At 43.5% G+C, this 21432-nt stretch overlaps 1 protein-coding gene across 8 annotated transcripts in view; it reads right to left on the bottom strand.

Annotated features, from left to right (window-relative positions):
• PTPRK (protein tyrosine phosphatase receptor type K) overlaps positions 1–21432 on the bottom strand; it is a 1183996-nt gene that overhangs the window by 701179 nt on the left and 461385 nt on the right. For all 8 annotated transcript variants that reach the window (XM_069234833.1, XM_069234830.1, XM_069234832.1 and 5 more), the window contains exon 4: positions 8099–8180. In XM_069234833.1, the coding sequence (XP_069090934.1) occupies positions 8099–8180 (82 nt within the window). The remainder of the gene's footprint in view (positions 1–8098; positions 8181–21432) is intronic.

Here is a 21432-nt window from a genome sequence, read left to right as displayed (position 1 = left end):
TCCACTAATACAAATAGGTTTTTTTTTGTTGTACCCTAAATGCATAATTAAGCAAGTACGCTTTGTTTGGGTCTCATTGCTTGCAAGGAACAGCAGGCAACTATCCCTGCTTTCACATTCCAAGACAGTTTGTTTCCTGTTCTGAAGGGGCTTAAAGGGACCAGTGCTGCTATTAAAAATGTGTCTCAGAGTTGGGAAGACATCAGGGGAGTAAAGTAGTGGTCTTCGGGGCCACTCCCTGTCCTTCCCGCAACTATGTGTCTTTTCTCACAGGGAGAGCTGTCCAAAACGGACGGCTTTCCCTTTGTAAATAAGTAACTGTTTTCTTTGAGGTATTGGTAATCTGCAAATGGTTTGCGTCCAAATGTGAAGTGAAAATAAACAAACGAATACATCGCACTTTAAGTTAAACTCATGAGGAGACTTCCAGTTCACGCCCATATCTGAAGGCAGATCGGGATAAATCTACAAATCCATTGGGAATTAAGAAAGGCTTTCCCGATTTGCAAAAGTGGTTTAATGTGTTTGGGAATACTGATTTTTGGTCAGAGACCCTGTGTTTTTGCATTCCGTAGGGTTTACGACCACAGAATGCTTTGGACCTTTATTCCTAAACCTAAATGAGCCCTTGTGGGTAGACAAGGCCATGCAATAAAATGTGTTTTTTTCATTTCTGCAGCATATTCTCTAAACTACTTATGTGTGTGTGCTTACAGTCTAACAAAGTCTTCCCATGTCCAAATGTGCACATTAACTTTTCAGCGAGGGAATGCAGGATCCACATCTGATCTAAGTATCTAAGTATGACCAAGGTCCTGAGGAGGATTTTAATGCACTTAATACAGCACAGAACAGATTCATAGAGGAGCACACAATGTGCTAAAAAACACAGACACTACAATGTATAGGCGGCTGGAGGCAAGGTGTTGCTGCTGCTGATCAGAAAGCTAAGTTTAAGTACATCGAAAAGTCTCAATAATTAAACTGAAGCAGGGTTTGCAGGTGGTGTGGCCATGCTTTCATTTTCGTGAGACGGTAATGTTTTCATCCTTAGATTTTGACCCACAGCAAGAGGAATAAATTAGAAAGGGAGAAATTAGAAAAGAAAAGGTTAATAAAGAGAGAGAACGACAGAAAGCAAGGAAGAAAATTAACTTGCAACAATGAGCTAAAGAGACATAAGTGGGTGGTAGAAGAAAGCCATGAGGTGGAACCAAAACTAGACATAGAAAGCATTGCTATTTAGCAACCATGGCATTTTGCCTCAGGGCCTAAAGAAAAACCTTTCTTTTTCTCAGTGAATGTATTTTATTTTTAACAAAGTAAGATTTTCGTTGCACACAAATATTGTAACACAAAAATGTATAAATTATTGTGCAACTTTAAATACAATTTCTCTGAGACACCATGTCCCAGAGAACATGAAAGTGAGGTGGATGCTGTCAAGATGGCGGAGAGTTTGCCACTGTGGTACCACCAGGTTATAGAGAACGACAAGGAGCAGTCGTCCTAGCCGGAAGGAGCTGTGTCTTCCGGAACTCTGGCACATAAGAGGGCAAAGGGAGCAGGAAGGTGTCATGAGATGTCAGAAGGGGAAGAAAAACTCAAGGGTATCCTGCAGAACCCCACGTGGGCGCACCAACAGACCAGTAGTTGAAGGTCAGTAGAGAAGAGGCGGAAGTTGTGAGAGAGACAAGAGGATCCTAGAGGAATCGAGGGCAGGAGATGCCCAACAACATGCAGGCCTAGCAGTCAGTGTGAGGACAGCACTGCAGCCCAGTATGCCATGGTCTACAAGGACCATGGTCTCAGGCAAGTGCTAGGATCTTATTTGCTTTAGTGGACTGGGTGAGGGTAAATTGTTATGGGCTTGGTGTGTTTTTTCAACTACAGCAACCTCACTGTTCAGCTGCACTTAGAGAATGAACATGACTCCTGCACATGACACTGGTTGACACAAGGTGTAGTGGGTGGGAAGTAAAAACGCAAGGCAAACAAGTGATCTCTTTTCTGTTCTATCGAGGTGACACAACTCATTAACTCAACCTGGTAGAAGGCCGGGGAAACAACAGAGCCCTCATGATCTCAATTGAACCCTTGTGAAAAAACCTGCATAAACTAATTCTTAAGCCCATTGAGAAAAATAAAGTACCTTTGAACAAAAGTACTTACTCTGCCATGATTGTTGAATCCACCAGAAATCCTTTGTTTATTAATGCTAAAAAGATGAATTATGGATAATCAGTGTAAAACCAATATGGGGAACATCAAAATGAATGAGAGGCCCAATTTAAAGAAAATATCACCAAATGCTATGACCTTGCATTGGAATAGGTCACAACTTTCTGGAATTCAGAAAAGCCTACAGAAGTTTCTCTGGAAACCATACTTGCAAACTTAATTATAAAATTCCACACACGGATATACACTACCTAAGGTATGAATCGTTGAGTGCCAAATCTTCCCCTCTGATTGGCTGACCAGTAGAACACAATGAACATGACATCTGTCAGATTTTTTGCATATTGTTTGAAATTATGGTAATTATTTGCAGCCTTCCTCGCACAATTACAAATCCATCAAAGTACGACACCAATCTATGTTCTTCTTGGTCTCCAGAACGTAGAGGTACAAAACATGAGTGGGGCGTCAAAGGTTTTGAGGAGGGATCCATTAACATAAAGAAATGTTTTGGTAGGAGAGATAACACGGGTGATGTCAGTAGTATTTTGTGCAATCTTCAACCTGCTTCTACGAAAAACCCTACAAACCCAGACAATTAAAAAGAAAACACAAAAAAAGAGAGAGACACAAAGGAAATCCAAGTTGCCATGGCTTGTATAAATTCCAACACATTCCAAAACACACAAAATGCCCTGCAAGTGTATAAGTATTGGAAAGTAAAGCACATTTTTTCATTTTTGTGTGTTACAAAACTCTAGAACTTCTGTCCAAGAACAAACCTCCCTCTATCCAACGCTCCCACCCAGCTCCTGATAAAAACACCATACCACATTTGAGGGTCAGTGTACTGTCAGTTTTGGCCTGTTCCAGTTCCTCACGATAGGCCGAACTACACACTGAGGTACAGTTTTTAACTGTAGATGGGTGGAAACACTCAGTGTTGAGACTTTTACTGTTCATCAAAAATTCTAGAACTTTCTATCACAGAAATATAAGGGAATGTGTTTTCTAATGAAAGTTGATATATGCAGGGCATTATGGGTAAGAAAAAGTGGTAGTCCTCCCCCCCTTCTCCCAACTACTTATATTTTCATAAGTGACTGGGGTTGTTAGCTTTCCAGAAATCCAAAAAAAGCATGTGGCTACTTGATGGGACACAGACACTTCTCCTTCCTCTTGGAATGCTTCACGAGGACAGAGAAGGAATATGAGACAAAGTGTTAGAACTCCTAGGTTATTTAACTCTGTGGGTGGAGTGGGGAAGCCGTGAAGAACAGTGGGAGAAACTCCTGCCTTCTTGTCTACTGCCCTAGCAACTGGAAAGAAAAGTGGATTGAGCAATAGGGCATGGTTGAGGCATTAACAGCTGGGGTTAGCCCGTCTAAGTTCCGCCCACCTGGGTGGACATGAGAGGTGCTAGGAAATCCCTCTCAGATACATCGGATAAGAATAAGATGCCACTACTGGCTAAAAATGTGATTACATTTCCTAAAAGTGCTCTAATACATTTTTGTATTTAGATTTTTTAACTCGGCGGTGGGTAAGAGAAATTCGGAAAGCTGTCATCGCAGTTCCTGACATCTGAAATAGGATAGCAGAGTTAGATGTCTGCAAGTGCTGCTTTTACAGACTGAACATACATTGAGGGGCATGACAGTTGTGTGGCTGCTGTAGTGATACCAAGGCCCAGGTGTTTGAGGGGCCAACCGTACCTCAATTATTGACCTCTCATATGCAACAGGCACCTGGATGGGCCTATTTTTTAGAACCTAGGACACCGAATGTCCCACTGTTACCCCCCTCCGCTGCACAAGAACAGTACTCAAGGGTACGGGACAGTGCTCCATTTGTTTAAAAGCCTGCCTCACAGGGCTTGTCTGAGCTCTCTGAAGCAAGTGAATGGGCACTGCACACAGTGAGAGCCGTGGCAGCTTTGCAAGGCAGCACGGCTAGATGAACTGTCAGGAGTGCACGGGATCGCACACCAGCCGCATCACTGGGCAGCCAAGAGGGCATGCTGGTCTGGACAGATAGATTTAAACATGTGACCAAAATAGAACTACATGGCATCCGGGCTAATGAGCCTGCCGCCCATCACCAGTGCCACCACGCAGCACCGGCAGGCAGCGCATTCATTCCCATGCAAAATAGTGTAGTGACGTCTTAAGCTCAAACCGATGAGCCATTTAGTGAAAAATATGCCTCTATTGTTGTAGTATTTTATGCTCTGTGTCTGCATGTCTGCCATTTCCTCAAATAGGAGGGTTCATAAAGGAAAAGAGGCCAGGCCCCATGCTTTTTTTTTTTTTTTTTATTCGCAGCTCCACTGTGAATTTATTGTAAAAACTTTTTTTTTTTTTAAGGTTTTGCCCCCCGTAGAAAGGAGTATTTTTTTCAAATGTTTTTTTTCTTCTTGGGACTCAGCAGAGTCTGAGTCCCAAGATGGCTGCCAACACTTGTGGTTGAAGTTGGTAGCCAATCTGATATCACCTTGAGATCTGTCAAATCCGCAGACCATCCTAGTCCCTAGATATCTATATTTACTCCAAAAAACAAAAAGAACAATCTGTGCACCAAGATCAAGCTTCTTGCCAAATGGTGTAATACCATTCAACGTTTGAGGTGTAGTCGTGTCTAGAGACCCTAGGGGAAAATGCAAGGGGGAAACATGTTTTGGGGACCCCCCCCCTTTTTTTTTTCAACAGCTCCCTCTTAAAGAATCACCACAAAACCTTCAAGACAGCAGCAGAACTGTCGTACTAATTTTGAAAATTACGTGAAGGTTCGTCAAAAATATATATATATGTCTATCTATCTATCTATATATATATATATATATATATATATATATATATATATATATATATATATATATATATATATATATGAATGTCTTGTGATGTATCCCCAGTGAGAATACATTTCCCAAGAAACTATCTCAAATGTACCGATATCTTAGAAACAAGTATAACTCCTTTACTCTACTTTATTTCAACATTCTTTATAACAGGTGAACCACGCACATGGTTATACCTATACCTTCCATTCCAAGATGCATCCATGACAACACTGCACTGAATCCATAAGCAAAAGCATCAGTATCAACTCGTGTGCACACTTCCCTAGATAGATGTGTGCTTCCACAAATCATGAGTTATCTAAATCAAATTCTTTGTTACACATACTCGTTCACTTGACATTGGTTCCTTTCTTAAAGTACCCTCGCACGTCCATACATTTATTTCAGCACAGTTAACAAGGAATCGGGAATAAAACATTTACTAGCCCTAAATGGCTAAGAACTGGTATTTCCTTTCCAGTGCTTTGACTATGATACCCACAACCCCTTATTTAAGTTACACATCACTCCTATCTTAGGTTCTGAATAACCAATGCACCCCACTTCTGAATATCTACACCTCACTCAAAGCTAATCTACCTACCAGATTCTTCAGTACTTCAGTGCCTGGCACAACTGCCTATAACAAAGTGATAAATCCTTGTCACAGATCAAGTTGTTACTTTGACAAAATACACTTGAATATCCCAGTCATGATCCTCTATAATGAAGGCATCACAGAGATTAAGACAAACCGCATGCTCCTAAACTGAAATATATTGCTGTTTGTTAGAACAAAAATACATTGAAAGACGAGGTTCTAGTCTGACCGGAAAACAAAGTTGGGGCTTTGCTTGGGGGAAATGGTGCTAGCTGTTAAGGAACTAGATCTTGCGGCTGTGGTGTAAGTGTGTGGGGTGCGTAGGCAGAGGCTGCGCTTATGATGGTGTGCTAGGGAATCTGATGTACAAGCCTTGCATTATATTTCACAGGTTGCTTATCAGGTCAATAAGAAGGTTAATAGAGGCTTTTGGTAGAACACCACCCTTAGGCTGGGTTGTAATCCTGCCAAATGCAAATGCCATTCATCTACCTCCTGACGATGAGGATGTTCAGAGCCTTCAGCTCGACCTTTCTCTGGTCAGTCTATCTAGGATATTGGTCACCATCCTGGTACATGGCGTTCAGTTGTGCTCAGGTATACACAGAGCCAGAGAGACCGCCAGCCTTCACCTAGTCATTGGTTTTGCCATGCGAAAGGTTTACTGACATTTCACGCGAAGTGCGGAGGAAGCAGTGTAGGAGGAATGCTGACTACAGATAAGAGTATTCTACTTTAGCGGGTTACAATGTATTTCATCTGTCTCTTTAAAGTGGCCATCATCAACTGAGGTTCTATCCACGTAAAGTGGAGTCAGGCCAAGGCAGCAATGGCAATGATGGAACTGCCAATGAGAGAGAGAGAGGCTGTAAAAAGAAAAAAAACAGGCATGTGCAGCCACTACAGAGGAGAACACTGATGGGCCTGGTGCTGATGGAAGTAGCCGTACTGAAAACAGAAACTCTATATTCCAGAGGACAATGTCGACTTTGACGGCTCCACAAACAGAGTAACCACTGCTGGAATGGTTGGTAATGCTTAAGTCGATGACAAGAGAATGTCTTTAGTCATTTCAGCAGGATTGTTGCTACCCTGTGTTTGCAATTAAAGGACTTGTAAGATTTATCTGCCTTTTTGCAGACCCGGACCAAAGGCTCGACAGATGTAGACAAACCTTCCATGTAAGACACTTTTGGAGTCAATTTAAATGCAAAGGTGACCAAATGTGATCTTCTCTGTGTCTTTTTAGAAGTGGGAGTGGGAGAGCTGTTCACAGGCTCCACCCCAGACAAAGAGCATCCTAAAGGAAGCTTTGATGACTTAAAACAGCGGCCTCCTGCTGACCCTCAGGGTGTCAGCAGATAGTTTACAGCATATGCCTAGTCTTTATGGCCAGGTTTTAAGGGTTGTATGATGGAACCACGGATACCATTACCACACATATGCGTTAACCAAGCAAATGCCTTTACAACACAAATATAAGCATATTACAGGTAAGTAAAAAAGTAAAAACCTGTTTTATTATAGATGGATAGATAGATAGATAGATAGATAGATAGATAGATAGATAGATAGATAGATAGATAGATAGATAGATAGATAGATATCTTTAACCAAGCTGCTCCAAATAAAGAGCAAAATGCCTGATTGCCTGAGAAGGAGAAGGTGCCATAGTAGTGGGAGTTATGCAAGCTGAGATTATTTACTGCTATTTTACATCACCACGGGACAATACAACTTTCGACAGAGAAAGGCTGAGATCATGAGAATTTAGGAAACATACAGTCCTAGAGAATTGTGTTATTCATTTGTTATGCCAAAAATGAAGGATTTCAGGGTACCTAACTTGCAACTGCAGGGACTGTGTTGCTGTGTAATATAATAAAAACAACTAAGGCACACAATAAAATAAAGTTAGGTATTTAAAAAATAAGTTTTACCGGAAAGACCACAAGCTACTATTCAGGCAACTATTAATTCAGTAGGCAGTTACAGCTGTCCTATCAAGATTTACTTAAATGTAACCTTTTAGCACCTAGAGAGAACAACTGTAAAGCCAAATTTCCACACTGTATTTAATCTCCGACTTCGGAATGCAAAACGAAGCAGTGAAACTACAGGTTCTAGCATGCTTAGTACCGTTGCCTGAAATATCACCTCGAAGTCGCCTTCATGACATGGAACCGGTGGACAGCCGTGCATTCCACAATACAAATAAAAAAAAAAAAAAAGTTTACGGAATTAACAATCGCGTATCTCTTTAAATGTAAAGTTTTACAGTAGAAATTAAAAAAATGCACAAGCTCCTACTATTTAAGCACAACAAAACTTTTCCCCCACAAGTGCTAATAACAAAATGTACTGAACAACCAACAGCATAAAAAGGCATGCTATAAAAACGGAGATCTGAGCCAGTAGACAAACACGTTCTAAAAAAAAAAAGACACAAAACAAAGTGCTCAATCAATCCTTACCACAAGGGTAGCTAAGAACCTGGATGTCATCAATGGCAATGTAGCCACTTCTCCCATCTGAGACTTCAGCTTCAAATATTACCTGTCAAAGACAAGGAACAATGTTTACAACTCTCATTTCGGCAGAACTCCCAGAACATTTCTTGTGCATATAAGACATGCTACCTTTTATTATTTTTCTGAACTTTCTGAAGGGTTCGGAATAAGAGAAGACCATTTGTTCTTTAAAGAACCCTTGCGTTTTCCTTCTGCACTTTATTTACGTCAGACACATATTTCAGATCTTGTTCTGAACAGTAAAACATTTGGTAAATTGTCGAAGTAATGAAGATTCTTAGCCTGAGGAAAAGTGGGTGAAAAAGGTTTCCGTGCCCAATTTTCATCACACATTAATTAGGCTTCAGTTTTTCCATTGGGGGGGGGGAGGATCAAGTAAAAAACACATTTGTAAGTCCCTGGCGCCAAAATAGATTACCAAACATTTTTGATTTTTAACTATACGGCAAAAAAAAGGTCTACTGTTGGATTCATTTTTCTTTAGTTTTCTCAAAATGACTTTCATTCACAGTCCTATTTTGTTTCAATGACAAGTCACACAGATCAATCATGGTTTTCGGAGCCCTTTACTGCTTTTAATGCTAGCTCAAACAAGTACTGGCAAACAGGGTGTTGCTAAAGAGAGTGCTATAATCTCCTTCAATGTTTTTTAGCCATAGTGTACAGCAGTGTGCTTGCTTTGTAGTATGGTTGAAACTGAAATGGAAAAAAAGTCCCATAACGAGGCCAGCGCTGACTGCATATCACTTTTGTTTTTTTTAATTGCTGGTGAGGTGAGGGGAAAGGGGAACTTATCAACAAAAGGGGGTGGGGAAAAACATTGATTGGGCCACCAGTATCTGAAGCAGTTTTTTTAGTCTCTTTGGTCCTATTCAGTTGTTGAAGAGCAATATTATGGCAACTTACATTTATATCGAGCTCCTTGAAGTAGGTACATGAACACGGCGCCTACTTCACTCTAATGAATGGCTATTTTTTTTTAATGTCAAAATGGGGGGGGAGGGGGGAACCTACATTACTATCTTGCATTAAGGCCCGTGGCGCCCTCCTTATGGCATTGGCACCTGTGTTTATTGCCATTCGATCTTCAATATGCCTTTCCTGTGTACTTTTCATAGTTTGCTTTCATGGACTATAGTGAGTGAACTTCAGCACACTGCAGTTGCTTGAGCTGTGCTCAACAACCTGCCTTTCAACCACCTGGTTTTCAAGCTCGAAGTGTGGAGAGGATGTGGTGTTACTGCCAGAGCTGTCGACTTGGAATTCGAATCCAGGCACTGTTTCAACATCCTTTGATTCTAGTCATATCGCTTAATCTCCCTGAGCTTATATAAAAAATGAATGTGCCCTTATGTAATGACAGTACAGCAACATGCCAGGATGGGATAGACTACTGCTCAGGTCTCAGGCTAGCCACACCAAGATGATGAACCGCCTGGTTGTGTGCATTGATCTATTTTATTTAGCAGAATTAAGAAAATAACCAGACTCGTTGGAACGGCTGATCTTCCAAGATTAAAAGGTGAAAAGGAAGCGTGGCAGTGGCGTGGGGCAGGAGGATGGCTAGACTGACAATGGAGGGGATGGGGAAAGCAGTGTCAGTGCTTTTTTTCTGTTTATTATGAAGGGAGGGTGATTCGGCAGACAACGTAGACGGAGGTAGGAAGGGTGAATCAAGGGCACCACGACAACAGAGTGGGATAGAGGGGTTGGGAGCTAGCAAGAACCCAGATCAATTAAAGAAGGTGAGGAATAGGGGGAGACCAGCAACAACATGGGCATCAAGGGAGGGAGAGAGGATGGGCAAGCAGCATGAAGGGTGGAGCGAAAAAAAGGTAGTACAGAGTGGGGCCAGATAAAACTAGCATTTGCAATGTAATAGGTCTCGCATTTGGTCAAGTTAGAGCTATTAGCGTTGTAAATCCACAACTGGACTTTTCTTGCCACATATATTGGTCAAACCTGCTGTATAATTTGGTCCTCTGCCACATAATTCCTGTGGCCCTGCATATAACTAAAGCACTTCCATTTACCCTCTTCCTCTCTCTGCAGCACAAAATGAAAATATTGCCATTATTCATTATATTTTTAATATTATTTTGGGGTTCCCTTCAACCTAGTGTGTGGACCCAGATTTGAACTAAACAGAAAGAGCATATCGTATTATTATTTTGATTTGATTCAGTCTGTTATTCTGCTGTAAATGTGTATCTAATCTGAATATAGTTTGTATTCTTTGAGCAAAAGGCTGTAGCCAAAAGCTTTATGAATAAATGTCACAGAAAATTAATTTGGGGAGATACACCATTGTGGGTGAAAATGTTAGGGCCATCTTGCTAAATTGTACAGTCGACCTGTCTTGTAAAGACACTACCTATAGCATTACCAAGTGTAAAAGTCCAGTTGTAATAAAATACTCATACTTTAGGGGGACTGTTTCTGATTGCTCCCAATTTCAGCTTATTAAGGAACAGGAAAACATGACAATGAAGTGATTTGCCTAGGATCACACAATGTGGTCACGTGGTGAAAGCGGTGTTTCAACTCGGGAACCCTGAAGCCACAAACAGCAACCCAACACGTAGGCCTTACACCTACTTTCATATTGTCCGATAGGACAACCACAAGACCCCTATTTTGTGTATTATTCCTTAAGACCACACCTGCCATCTTGGTCTCTTAATGGCCATACCCTGGCGGTACTGAACATCAGTAGCTGAAACTTTCACTGCACTCTTTTAGCTTGTTATACTGTGCTGTGGCTGTTGCTGTTCTGCTTGGTTAAAAAAAAAAAAAAAAAAAAAAAAAACTTTAGGGTTCGTCTTTATTATGAGTGCAAATATACACTCCTCTCTCTTCAGCTGCCAGCTCTTCACACCCTACATAGGAGCCATCTTGAAGCTGACTGAGCGCTCCAGCTGTGATGACTAGCGGACACAGTGCAAGTGCATAATAACAAAGTTGTTTGTTCCTTACACTCCTTTGCTTCACAGACATGCTAAAGCGCATTCCAGCAACGTGACTGTAACAGGCCACTGTCCCAGACGCGTGACACCAATGCTTGGTGAGGTCATAGAATAAGTATATACTATAACAACTAAACCTAGCAAGTTTGGGTGAGTCTGACAGGACTACACTGGTCAGCAACCAGGAGGCACTTAAGTAGCATGAAATAGCATATATATTTTACAGTACAACGCAATGCCTACAAATATAGACACCAAACACACCCTAGTCCTCCTAACATGCTTGTCACTTGTTTTGTTTTAAAAGAACGCCATTTACCAGTGTGTCAAAAAAAAGTAAAACTACGAAACAAAAGAGTGCTGGGTGTTTTTTATCCAAGAATGACTTAAAACTACCTATGTTTTACACCACATGGCAGCCAGATGGCAGGCTAACCATTAAAATTGCAATTACACAAAGAAAAAGAGGGCAATTCCTGAAGAAAAGCTGTTCTCACGCCATCATTTAAAGCTTTGCCTTGAGGTGGCTGAGTTTAAAGCAAAAACCCTTGACTTTTCTATATTAGACATTTTATTTAATGGGTTCAGCCCGTGTATTTATTATTATATTTTTTTTAATTTTTTTTTAGTCCTACGATTGCAACATGGCCGCCATGAGCGCAAAGGAGAGACACAGAAGAAACAAGACAAAGAGAGAGAGGGCAAGCTGGCCTGGGAAACACCCCCATCTGCTGTTTTATGTTTGCAGAGGGACCTCGGGGGAAGGGAGATCTGCAGGAGGACTTGGCCAAGGAAGCATGGCTGCTCTCAAACACACTCAACAGTGTAAGATGAGCAGGCAAAAACAAAGTCCCCTACAAAAGAGATAAACAGGACAGGGTGTAATTATATGGTAGTTGGTTCCTGGTCTGAAAGAGAAAAAGGAGGGACAAAGAGGCAGAACTGGCCACTAGTGAGCAAGGATGATTTTTAGAGGACACCGCAAACAAAACAAAAAAATAGCTTTAAGCACACAGTATAGGTATATTTTAAAGTATACCCGAGGTCAAACGCTTTTACTCGACCTAAAAGAGGTACTCTACCAAAGTGCTTAAACCTAAAGAAAAAAGTAGCAACTAAAAGAATGAGCAGCAGATGGACTCAAGCTATCAGTCCATGTTCCAAGTGAGTGAAAAACATAAAAATAACAAGCATTTGCAATGCAATGGGTCTCACGTTTGCTAAAGCTAGAGCAATAAGTATTGTAAACTCCTAATCAGACTTTTCTTGCCACAAATTGAAAATGAAAAGTCAAACAGTTTCACATAACTAACCGGACTTTTCTTACCATACAAACTGAAAACTAAACATTTCACATAAGCGAGCTGACGTCCGCCATCAGCACACAGCAGACACACAAAGAGAAATAAAAGTTCACTTGTAGTGAAACCTATCGGCAAAAGTGCAATTATCTACGTAACCAGCAAAAGTGCAATTAGCTATGTAACAGGATCGATGTCATGAAAAGAACTTGACTTCTGCCCAGTGAGATCGCACTGCGAAAAAAGAGAAAAAGTAGTGCAGAAATCGGATGGAAAACATGGAGCCTCGTTTGTTTTCAGTACTTGGTCGCTGCACTCAAGCAGAGCTAAACACCGGAAAAGGCATGACGTATGCATGCCTTTCACTAATGAAAGCAAGCCCACAAACCAATGAAAGACTGACGTGACATGGGCGTGTTTTGAAGCCCAAAGAGAGATTTGCGCTCGCCCCTATACATGAAGGGAGCCTCCAGCAATTGACCAATAAGGAGTAAGCAAATGAGAGCCAGAATGAAACCTAGCAGGGGTAAGTAATAAGTGGCATCCAAATCACTGTTAGTAAACAAAAGGTTTTTAAGAAACAGCTCATGTGCTGTCCAGGAGAGACCTAAATATGAAGCAAAGATGCTTGAGCCCCCAACAGTGCCATGAAGCATGTGTGAACAGCCGCACTTAGTGGGCAACTGTCAATAAAAAGCATGAGAAGAATGCAAACAGTTTAAAACTGCACATCCAGGTTTTCAAGCCAAGGATCATATACTATATAAAATGGTAAAAAAGACCAGGTAACAATTTCAATATAAGCTTTTGCAGAATGGACGAGGTACAACCTAGAATTATTTTCTGAAAGTAATATACCCTACTCCAGTGGTTCCCAGCCTGTGGGTCTGAGGACCCCTATGGGTCTACAAAGCCTCCTCAGGGGGTCCGTGACTGCTTAGAAATTAAATAATATGAACAGATTGATAAAGTGTATAAAATAAAAATTGCTAAATGGACAACTGCACATGTTTAAAAGAACTGTAAATATCATATAATTTGAAATTGGAGGCTAAAAATTAAATTAGTATCCTCAGATTGGTTTGTGGGAGAAGTGCAGGTGCATCAAATAGAATATAGCATGGCCGATGTGTGGCTTCAATTGAATTTAGAAAAGCTCGAACTTTCCTATGAATTTTTTGTTTGTTTGCAAATTAACTAAAATGTGTCATTTGTGTATGTGTTTGATGGAATGCTTTTTTCACTGTGTGTGTTGTGAATTGTTTTGTGGTTCAAATCATCAACAGTGTTTAGGCCTGGGTCTCTGGCTTTCAGTAATGACCCAGTGGGGGTCCCAGGATTCCAGTAATGATTTAGTGGGGGTGCCAGGGTTCTAGTAATGATAAAGTTGGGGTACACAGAAGTCAAAAGGTTGGGAACCACTGCCCTATCATCTCCGTTATTCACAGTAATGTCTCTGATGCCATTCAAAGTGTCAGACCAGACAGTGCTAGAGGCCTGAAGTGTCTTCCCACTATGCTCTTCATGTAGGATATTCAATTTTGGACAGGTGTCTTCTGCCCATTATATAACAATTGCCTCCAACTTCACACTATACCAGAGTGGGTTAGATTTTGCACTCAATTTATCAAACAAACATTTGTAATGCAATAGGTCTCGCATTTGTGAGAGTTAGAGCTACTGACGTTGTAAATTTATTTAACCTATGTGTTTCATTTTGTAGTATAGTGGATGTGTGTAGTAGTTTTATGCATGTTGTACTGGACTTGTTAGTTTTTTATTAGTGTTTGTTTACCTCTTTCTCAACATCCGGTCTCCAGCTGAAGTATCTGGTGATCCAGCCCTTAAGAAGAGATCCATAAAGAACGAGCCCCAAAGGGCCTGGAGGGTGCAGAAGAGACACGGATGAAGCTGCCGCAGACTCCCATCCCTCAAATATCTGGAGTGCCACTCAGCAATCTGATTGGATTGCATGGGAGGTGTTCCGCCGTCACCGAGATCTGGATCGCGAGGCAATATTCCCAAAAGGAACTGGCCAGGTCCAACAAGGCTTTGGAACGGCTGCATCTCAAGTGGTTTATGTATCACACCACCGCAACGTTGTCCTTCTTTAGGAGGACACAGCACTTCGCCCGAGACTTGGTCCAAGATTTGACCATGAACAAGCGAATGCCAGAGGAGCTCAAGGCACTTGATGTGCATAGATTTTTCTTGAGCTTATCACTGTTCTCCGGTGGAAAAGGGTTCACAGGCGGCCCCCCAGCCTGAGCTGCTGGCATCGGATTCTATGATCAGGTCTGGGGAAGAACCTAATATCACCCGGCCCTTCCAGGCCTCCATGCGGGTGGAGCCACCATTGTATCTACTCGTGTGCCTCTGCCGACAGAGGGACCACTTGTGAATATTTGAGTCCCTTCCGAAGTTGGAACGCTTTAAGGCGCTGTAGGGCCTGATAATGGAGGTGGTCCGGGAATATGACCTGGATGGAAGACATCAGTCCTACAATCATGGCTGAAGGAAGTGGAGGGCTTGGCCGCCATCCTGCCCTATTGACCTTCCAAGAGGGCAGGCTGAGCGTGGCCCAAACAGAATCCACTACAAGGCCCAGGAACACCAGGGACTGGTTAGGGATAAGGATGGATTTCTGCGCATTGATGATGAAGCATAGCGAGACTAGGAGCGAGACAGCCGTTCAAAGGTGTGACAGCAAGAGCGGGAGGCACTGACCCATTACCTGCTGTTGACCGCCATTTCGCTTGTCCACTAGAAAGATGCTGCTAAGAAACCCCACTGGATGGGGCAGAGTCTCCACGATCATTCCTTTGTGAAGCAATTCTGAAACCTCAGAGTCCACCAGTGCCATGTCCCTGGCTGAAAACACCAAGGGAGGGGGACGCCTCATTGAATTGGAGAGCCAAAAAACTGTATGTTGAACCCCTGCACCTTTTAAAGCATCCATGCGTCTGAGATAAGGGATTCCCAATTAGAAATTAACATCTGTAACCTGCCCCCCACCCTGTGGTGGAAGGATAATTGGACACTCACTTTGAGAGGATTTGGGGCCGCCGCCACCACCACCCATATGGCCACCTCGTGATCTCCTGTGCCGGGGATAAGTCTAGTCTGGTAGAAAGCTCTAAACCTGGAGGCATTCTGGTACTGTCCTCTTCTTGAAACAGAGCTCCTGCAGGGGGTCTGGGGATTTGAGCAGCCCCTTGCCTCAGCCAATCCCTGGGAAATTCCAGGATGTAAAAATTTGTTTGACAGAAGTCTGGGCCTTGTCCAATGATGTCTGCACAAATTTTCCCAACTCGCAGACAAAGGGGTAGCGAACAAACATGCCTGGTCAAGAGGGCCGGCCTCATATCTGGCGAGGTCACCCAGTTTGGGGTCAATTTTATGAGGAGCGAACAACGCCTCTCCATGGAGATGGCACAGTTTGAGTTCCCCAGGAAGATAATCGCCCGTTGGGCCCAATCGGATAGATGTCTGGGGGTCTGAGAGTGCTGGAGGCTTTAGTGTCTTCGGCCATGTCTAGGATACAGGTAAGGGCGCGGACACATCCAAGAGTTTTTCCTGGCAAGCTCACCAGGACCTGTCAATCCCCTTTTCTTTGTCACACATTAATTTCCCCAGGAAGGTGGCCATGCATTCTTCCACCTTGGGGGTCACTGCCACCTTATCACTCAGGGACAGACTGGGGTATTTCATATGTAGGCGGTTGAGGAATTCCTTTGAGTGGTTTGCGGAGAGCCGCGCAACGCAGTGTGTGACTTTGTCTGCCAGCGTCCACTCAGACAAGTGGGGGTGCTACAGGAGGTCCAGATCAAGCATGTCCAATGCCCCTTGAGGAGAGTCCTCTGTCGGGGGCTTCGGGGTGTGGGCCTGGGGAAAGGGTGCCAAGGATGAGACCCCATCTCTTGGTCACCATCTGAGGAAGGAGAGTCCATATCTGGGGAAGGGGAGTCAGGGCCAGGAGTGATCTGGAGGGGTTGTGTTCCGATAGGTCTCCTCGGGGTCACTCAATGTAATTTGGAACAGAGTGTGCAGCGGAGATATGCCTGGGAGTAGAGAGATTTGTCATAGTGGGGGTCTCCCAGCTGGTTATTCAGGTCATGCAGAGCCAATGACAGGGAAAACTCACTGTGACACCACAAACGCCCATTTATTCTACAGGTCACTTCACCACCTGGGCCGGTGTCTATGAAGGAAGCGAACGGGCGCTTCATGTTAAAATACAGACCCCAGATTACAGGGCATCTCGCTCCAGGCGTGACGGGGCAGGCGAGTAAAGATCGGATGCCCGGTCGGCCACACTGACTTGACAGAAACAGTCTTTTGCACTGCGCGATGACCGGGGCCAATACAAAGAGGAGCGCGCAGTCGCGCTTCACAGAGATTGGTGGACCTCGGCGCAGCAGCCCCAGACACACTGAGGTGTGGATTCCTCAAGGAAGTGGCCGCAGAGGAGCAACAAGCGCTCCCCACTGCCAGCTCACAATAGAAGAATAAACGCAAATACCTAGGAAATAAACACAAATCATGCAGTACCAAAAAAACAAAAAATGGAGCGATGGCCCAAGGCACCTAGCTTGGCTGTGGGAGCAGCAAATAAAGAGGAAGCAGCAACAGTGATGATGAGCTACAAAAGGCACCTAGAACTGTTGATTACGTTTACATTTACTTAACTGTTACTATTACTACAGAGACATCATAATTAGGAAAAAGAAATGCAGTATGTGGCACAAGGTTGGATCCCTAGAGGGGTTGGCTGCAGGCCCTGATGCCAACCCCCCCACTGCACACATCTAAAGGCCGTGCATGGTGTGAGGGTTGGAGGCATATGGGAGGTTGGCTGCAGGGCCTGCCACAGGCCTGGCCCTTTGGCCAGGCCCTGCAGCCAACCCCTGCTGTGGATGGTAGACAGCTGGGGCACGGCAAGGGTTGGATTAACGTACGGTTATTTATTATTACTTAACATTAAAACACCTTAGAAATTCACTGAAAAAAAACAAAGGTTACAGGGACGTTATAGTTTCACAAAACCATAGAAATTCAGCTGTTATTTCAAGTAGTTATAACTCCTTCCCTAAGTTAACTAACTCGCTCACTCACCATGCACAGCTAATTCCCCGACATATTACATCATTGATGACATCATCTATGGCATCACTGATATTATCACATCAACATTTGCAATAAAATTGAGGAGAAAACTGTGCATGGCGGGCCACAAGTTATAGTTACCTTAGGGCACAAATTATAGCTACTCTCTAAGCCAGATGCCCCAAGCCGCAACCCTATTCCCCGGGGCTATTTCTAAAAAATAAAGGGGACGGAGGATGGAGGACTGTGTGCCTCCTTCCCCAAGCCATTATCGGCCCCAGAAAACCCATACCCCAGGGCAACTTGTTTAAATAAAGGGGAATGGGGCTGTAATGGCCTCCTCTCTGGGCCTTTTTAAACTCTGGGGACCCCATCACCCAGGGTCGTACCTATATCTAACGTAACGTGCCCCACCCTTTCCAAGCCTCTTTAGGCCCTGAGGACCCAGGCCGAGGGCAATATATATATATATATTTTTTTTAAAGGGCATGGGGGCACGTGTGCCCCCCCCCTTACCAGGGCCGATTTCTGCCCTGGGGACCACACCTAGGGTGCCTTCACTTGTTTAGAGGGAGGAGTCATGGGGCTGCCCTCCCAAGGCCAATTTCAGCCCCAGACAGCCCTGTAATTAGGGTTATTGTTTAGGGGGAAGGCAGCACGCAGCCTCCCTCCCCGGGCCGATTTCAGCCCCAGAGAGCTAATCCCCTAGTGCCCTGCCCAGTTTTCAAGGGGAAGGATGCACGCAGCCGCATTCCCGGGCCGACTTCAGTCTCGGGGACCCCATTTCCCAGGGTCCAGCGTCAACTAGGGAAGAGGGACACACACCACTCTTCTCCCCAGGCCAATTTTGTCCCTGGGGCACCATTCTCTAGGAAGCTGCACAATATAAAACCCTGGGGCCCACCTAGGTCACCCACCATACCTTATAGTTGGGAGCTACAGGGGAGCCCCAAGGCCAGCATTTCTTCCAACCGTGGGGAGCAGCTCCTAATGATGCTCCCTACAGGAGGGAGCAATATTTTGATCCATTTCTCTGCCCACATCTCTGCATTTTGTAAGCTCCAGGCTGCTAAGAGTGGACTTGGTGTTTGCTCCTGGTTGGTGAGAGATTTGAAATTGCTTCTGCCAAGCAAGGGCAAAAAAAATGATTTTTTCTGCCCATGCTACTGCGGTCAGGAGAACTGCTCTGCCGTGGGGGTATGCTCCCCAGGACATAGCACCTGAGCCAGACCCTGGTGATGGGGTCAGCAGGAAGCATTAATGGCTTCCATGAAGGATTCGGCCACGAAGAGTGGGCCCTCCCCCCCCATTTTCTTTAATTTCAGTTCTGGGGTGGCCTTTCAAGGCTGAAAGATGGAGGGCTATGAAGTCCTGCTTTCCTTTATAAAATCAGCACCGGGGTAGACTTCCCATGGCATAAGATAATTAAATGCAGCCCAGCCAGCATTTTGTTTTTGTATTTTTTGTAGTACATTTTGAACCTGCAAAAGTCCTTTGGGATCACAGCATTTTTGCCATAATCTTGCTGTTTTGGACCAGGGTAGGCCCCCACCATGGAGTTTAGAGGGTCAGGGTGTTCCCACCCTGCCTCCTTATATAATTATTATTATTTTTTTATTCAGGACAGGAGACCAAGTACCTGAGACCTGTAATGGCTGCAAGTGATATTTTTCTCATGTTGCTGGCAGCCAATAACAGTGCTTGCTCTTGCAGGAGTCTGACTCCCGCGACAGCGAGATGTCCCAAAGGAAATAAAGCTCCCTGGGCCAATCAAAATGCTCAATTTTTAAACTGGTGCTCCTGCACGAGTCCCTCAAGACCCTCCAAATAGCTATTTTTTGTATCCGTAATTTTTCAAGAACTACTGAGCAGATTTACACCAAATCACAAAAAGCACAACCTGTGTACCAAGATCTAGCTTCCTGATACATTTGGTGTAATTCCATTCAGCAGTTGTTGTTGTAGCCTGTCTTAAAGCAATCTATAGAAATTGCATGGGGATTCTGCTATTTGAGATCCCTATGTTTCATCAGCCCCCTCTTGACAGATCACCCTGAAACCTTCCATGCACAAAGTAGTCAAAAAAGTAACACTTTTTTGGAATGTTTTGTGGCAATTCGTCAAACGGTGTTATTAGCAACACAAAAAGGCTTTACCTATGGACAGGAGACCTAACTATAATTACCTAGGAGACCGCCGCGCTGTATATATATATATATATATATATATATATATATATATATATATATATATATATATATATATATATATATATATATATATATATATATGATAGTTGGGGGTGGGAGTCCTTAAACTTTTTTTCTCCATTCATTTTTCCAAACAGAGGTACAACACAATTACTGAATGGAATTACACTCAATTTGGCAGAGAGCTAGATCTTGGCCCAGAAAGTGTGCTTTTCGTGATTTGGTGTATATCTGCAGTTTCTTAACAATTACATCTCAAAAGCAGTGTATATTTCACACGAGGGAATGATCAGTGGAGCCGATAGGCTTCTAAATAAGATCTGATTGGCTGCCACCACATCAGCAGAGATGTGGCAACAACCATTTTAAGACTCTGAGACCGAGTCCACTTCCCTGAGAAAAAGGTTTAAAAAAAGATATAAGGGGCAGAGTACCATACTCCCCTACACCAGCTGGGTATGTCCCAGAGGGACCCGTAGAGCCAAAAACAGTTTTAAAACAAGTTTACATTGTATGAACTAACCTGGGATAAAAAATGTACAAAAATAAAAAATAAACAGGGTGGGTCAGGCCCAGGGGGGTGGTGCTGTGTATTTTATTTGGGGGGGGTGGCCCCACTCCTTGAGCCTTTCCAAGGCCCTGAGGCTCCTATTCATACAAGGAGGAGGGTGGCATGCAGCCCCCTTCCCGAGCCCTGAAGAGGATACAGGGATCCCACCACCTGGGGCGCTGATTATTATAAGGAGGTGAATGCGCAACCCCCCCCCCCTCAAACCTTGAAAAGGCTCCGGGGAACCCATCCCCTATTGCTGATAATTCACACAAGAGGGCCTGAGGTTATTACTCCACATATTACATCACTCATGACCAACTTTCCCTGTAACTTTTTTCCCCTCTGTGTGCAGCAGTCAAGTATATCCATGAGCTGTAGCCAAGGCTACGTGCCCAAAGACATGCAATAATTTATCAAGCAAGTGCACGATCAACCAAACACTAACTACTTCAAAGGTCTGTTAGAAAATGAAAGACCAAACTCTGAATTTTCACACACACAGCCCCTTTTAAGGCAGTTCTGTCAAAATGAAGCCTCAAATGATTCCATCAATTAAAACCACGTACTGGCTCCCAAGCAGCCTTTAGATTTGAAACTTCCTTCCCTTTCACCAGACCCAACTCAAGGTCCACATTAATCTTTCATGAACAGTTGTATTTTGAAAGGTCGACCTTTTTGTAAAATTCAAGATGGGAACAACTCTCCTGATAGATACCACCCTCTTCAACAATTGTGTCTAACAAATTAATTGGAACTGGCTCCAACAAAAAACAATCGTTTGCAATGGAATGGGTCACGCATTTGCTCGAGTTAGAGCTATTAGTGTTGTAAACTCCTAAGAGGACTTTTCGTGCCATATAAATTGTAAATAAAAAGTAAAACAGTTTCACAGAGGAAAGCCGATTCAAATCGCCACGGCCACCCTGCGCATCAGCACGAAGGAGACGCACAAAAGGAAAAAGAAGTTTGCTCGCAGTCAAACGTATAGGCAAAAGTGCAATTAGCCATGAAACAGGGTCGATGTCCAAGGCAGTAACAGAACTGACCGAAGGAGGGACCAATTTCGCTGCTATGCTCAACCTAAACACGGCCTGTACATAAAAACGAGAATAAATAAATAATGGAACCACAATGCAGAGTC

This window comes from Pleurodeles waltl, chromosome 5 (genome assembly GCF_031143425.1).
Source record: "Pleurodeles waltl isolate 20211129_DDA chromosome 5, aPleWal1.hap1.20221129, whole genome shotgun sequence".
NCBI lineage: Eukaryota > Metazoa > Chordata > Amphibia > Caudata > Salamandridae > Pleurodeles > Pleurodeles waltl.
The sequence above is the reverse complement of the archived record's forward strand: the minus strand, read 5'-3'. Positions and strand labels throughout refer to the sequence as shown.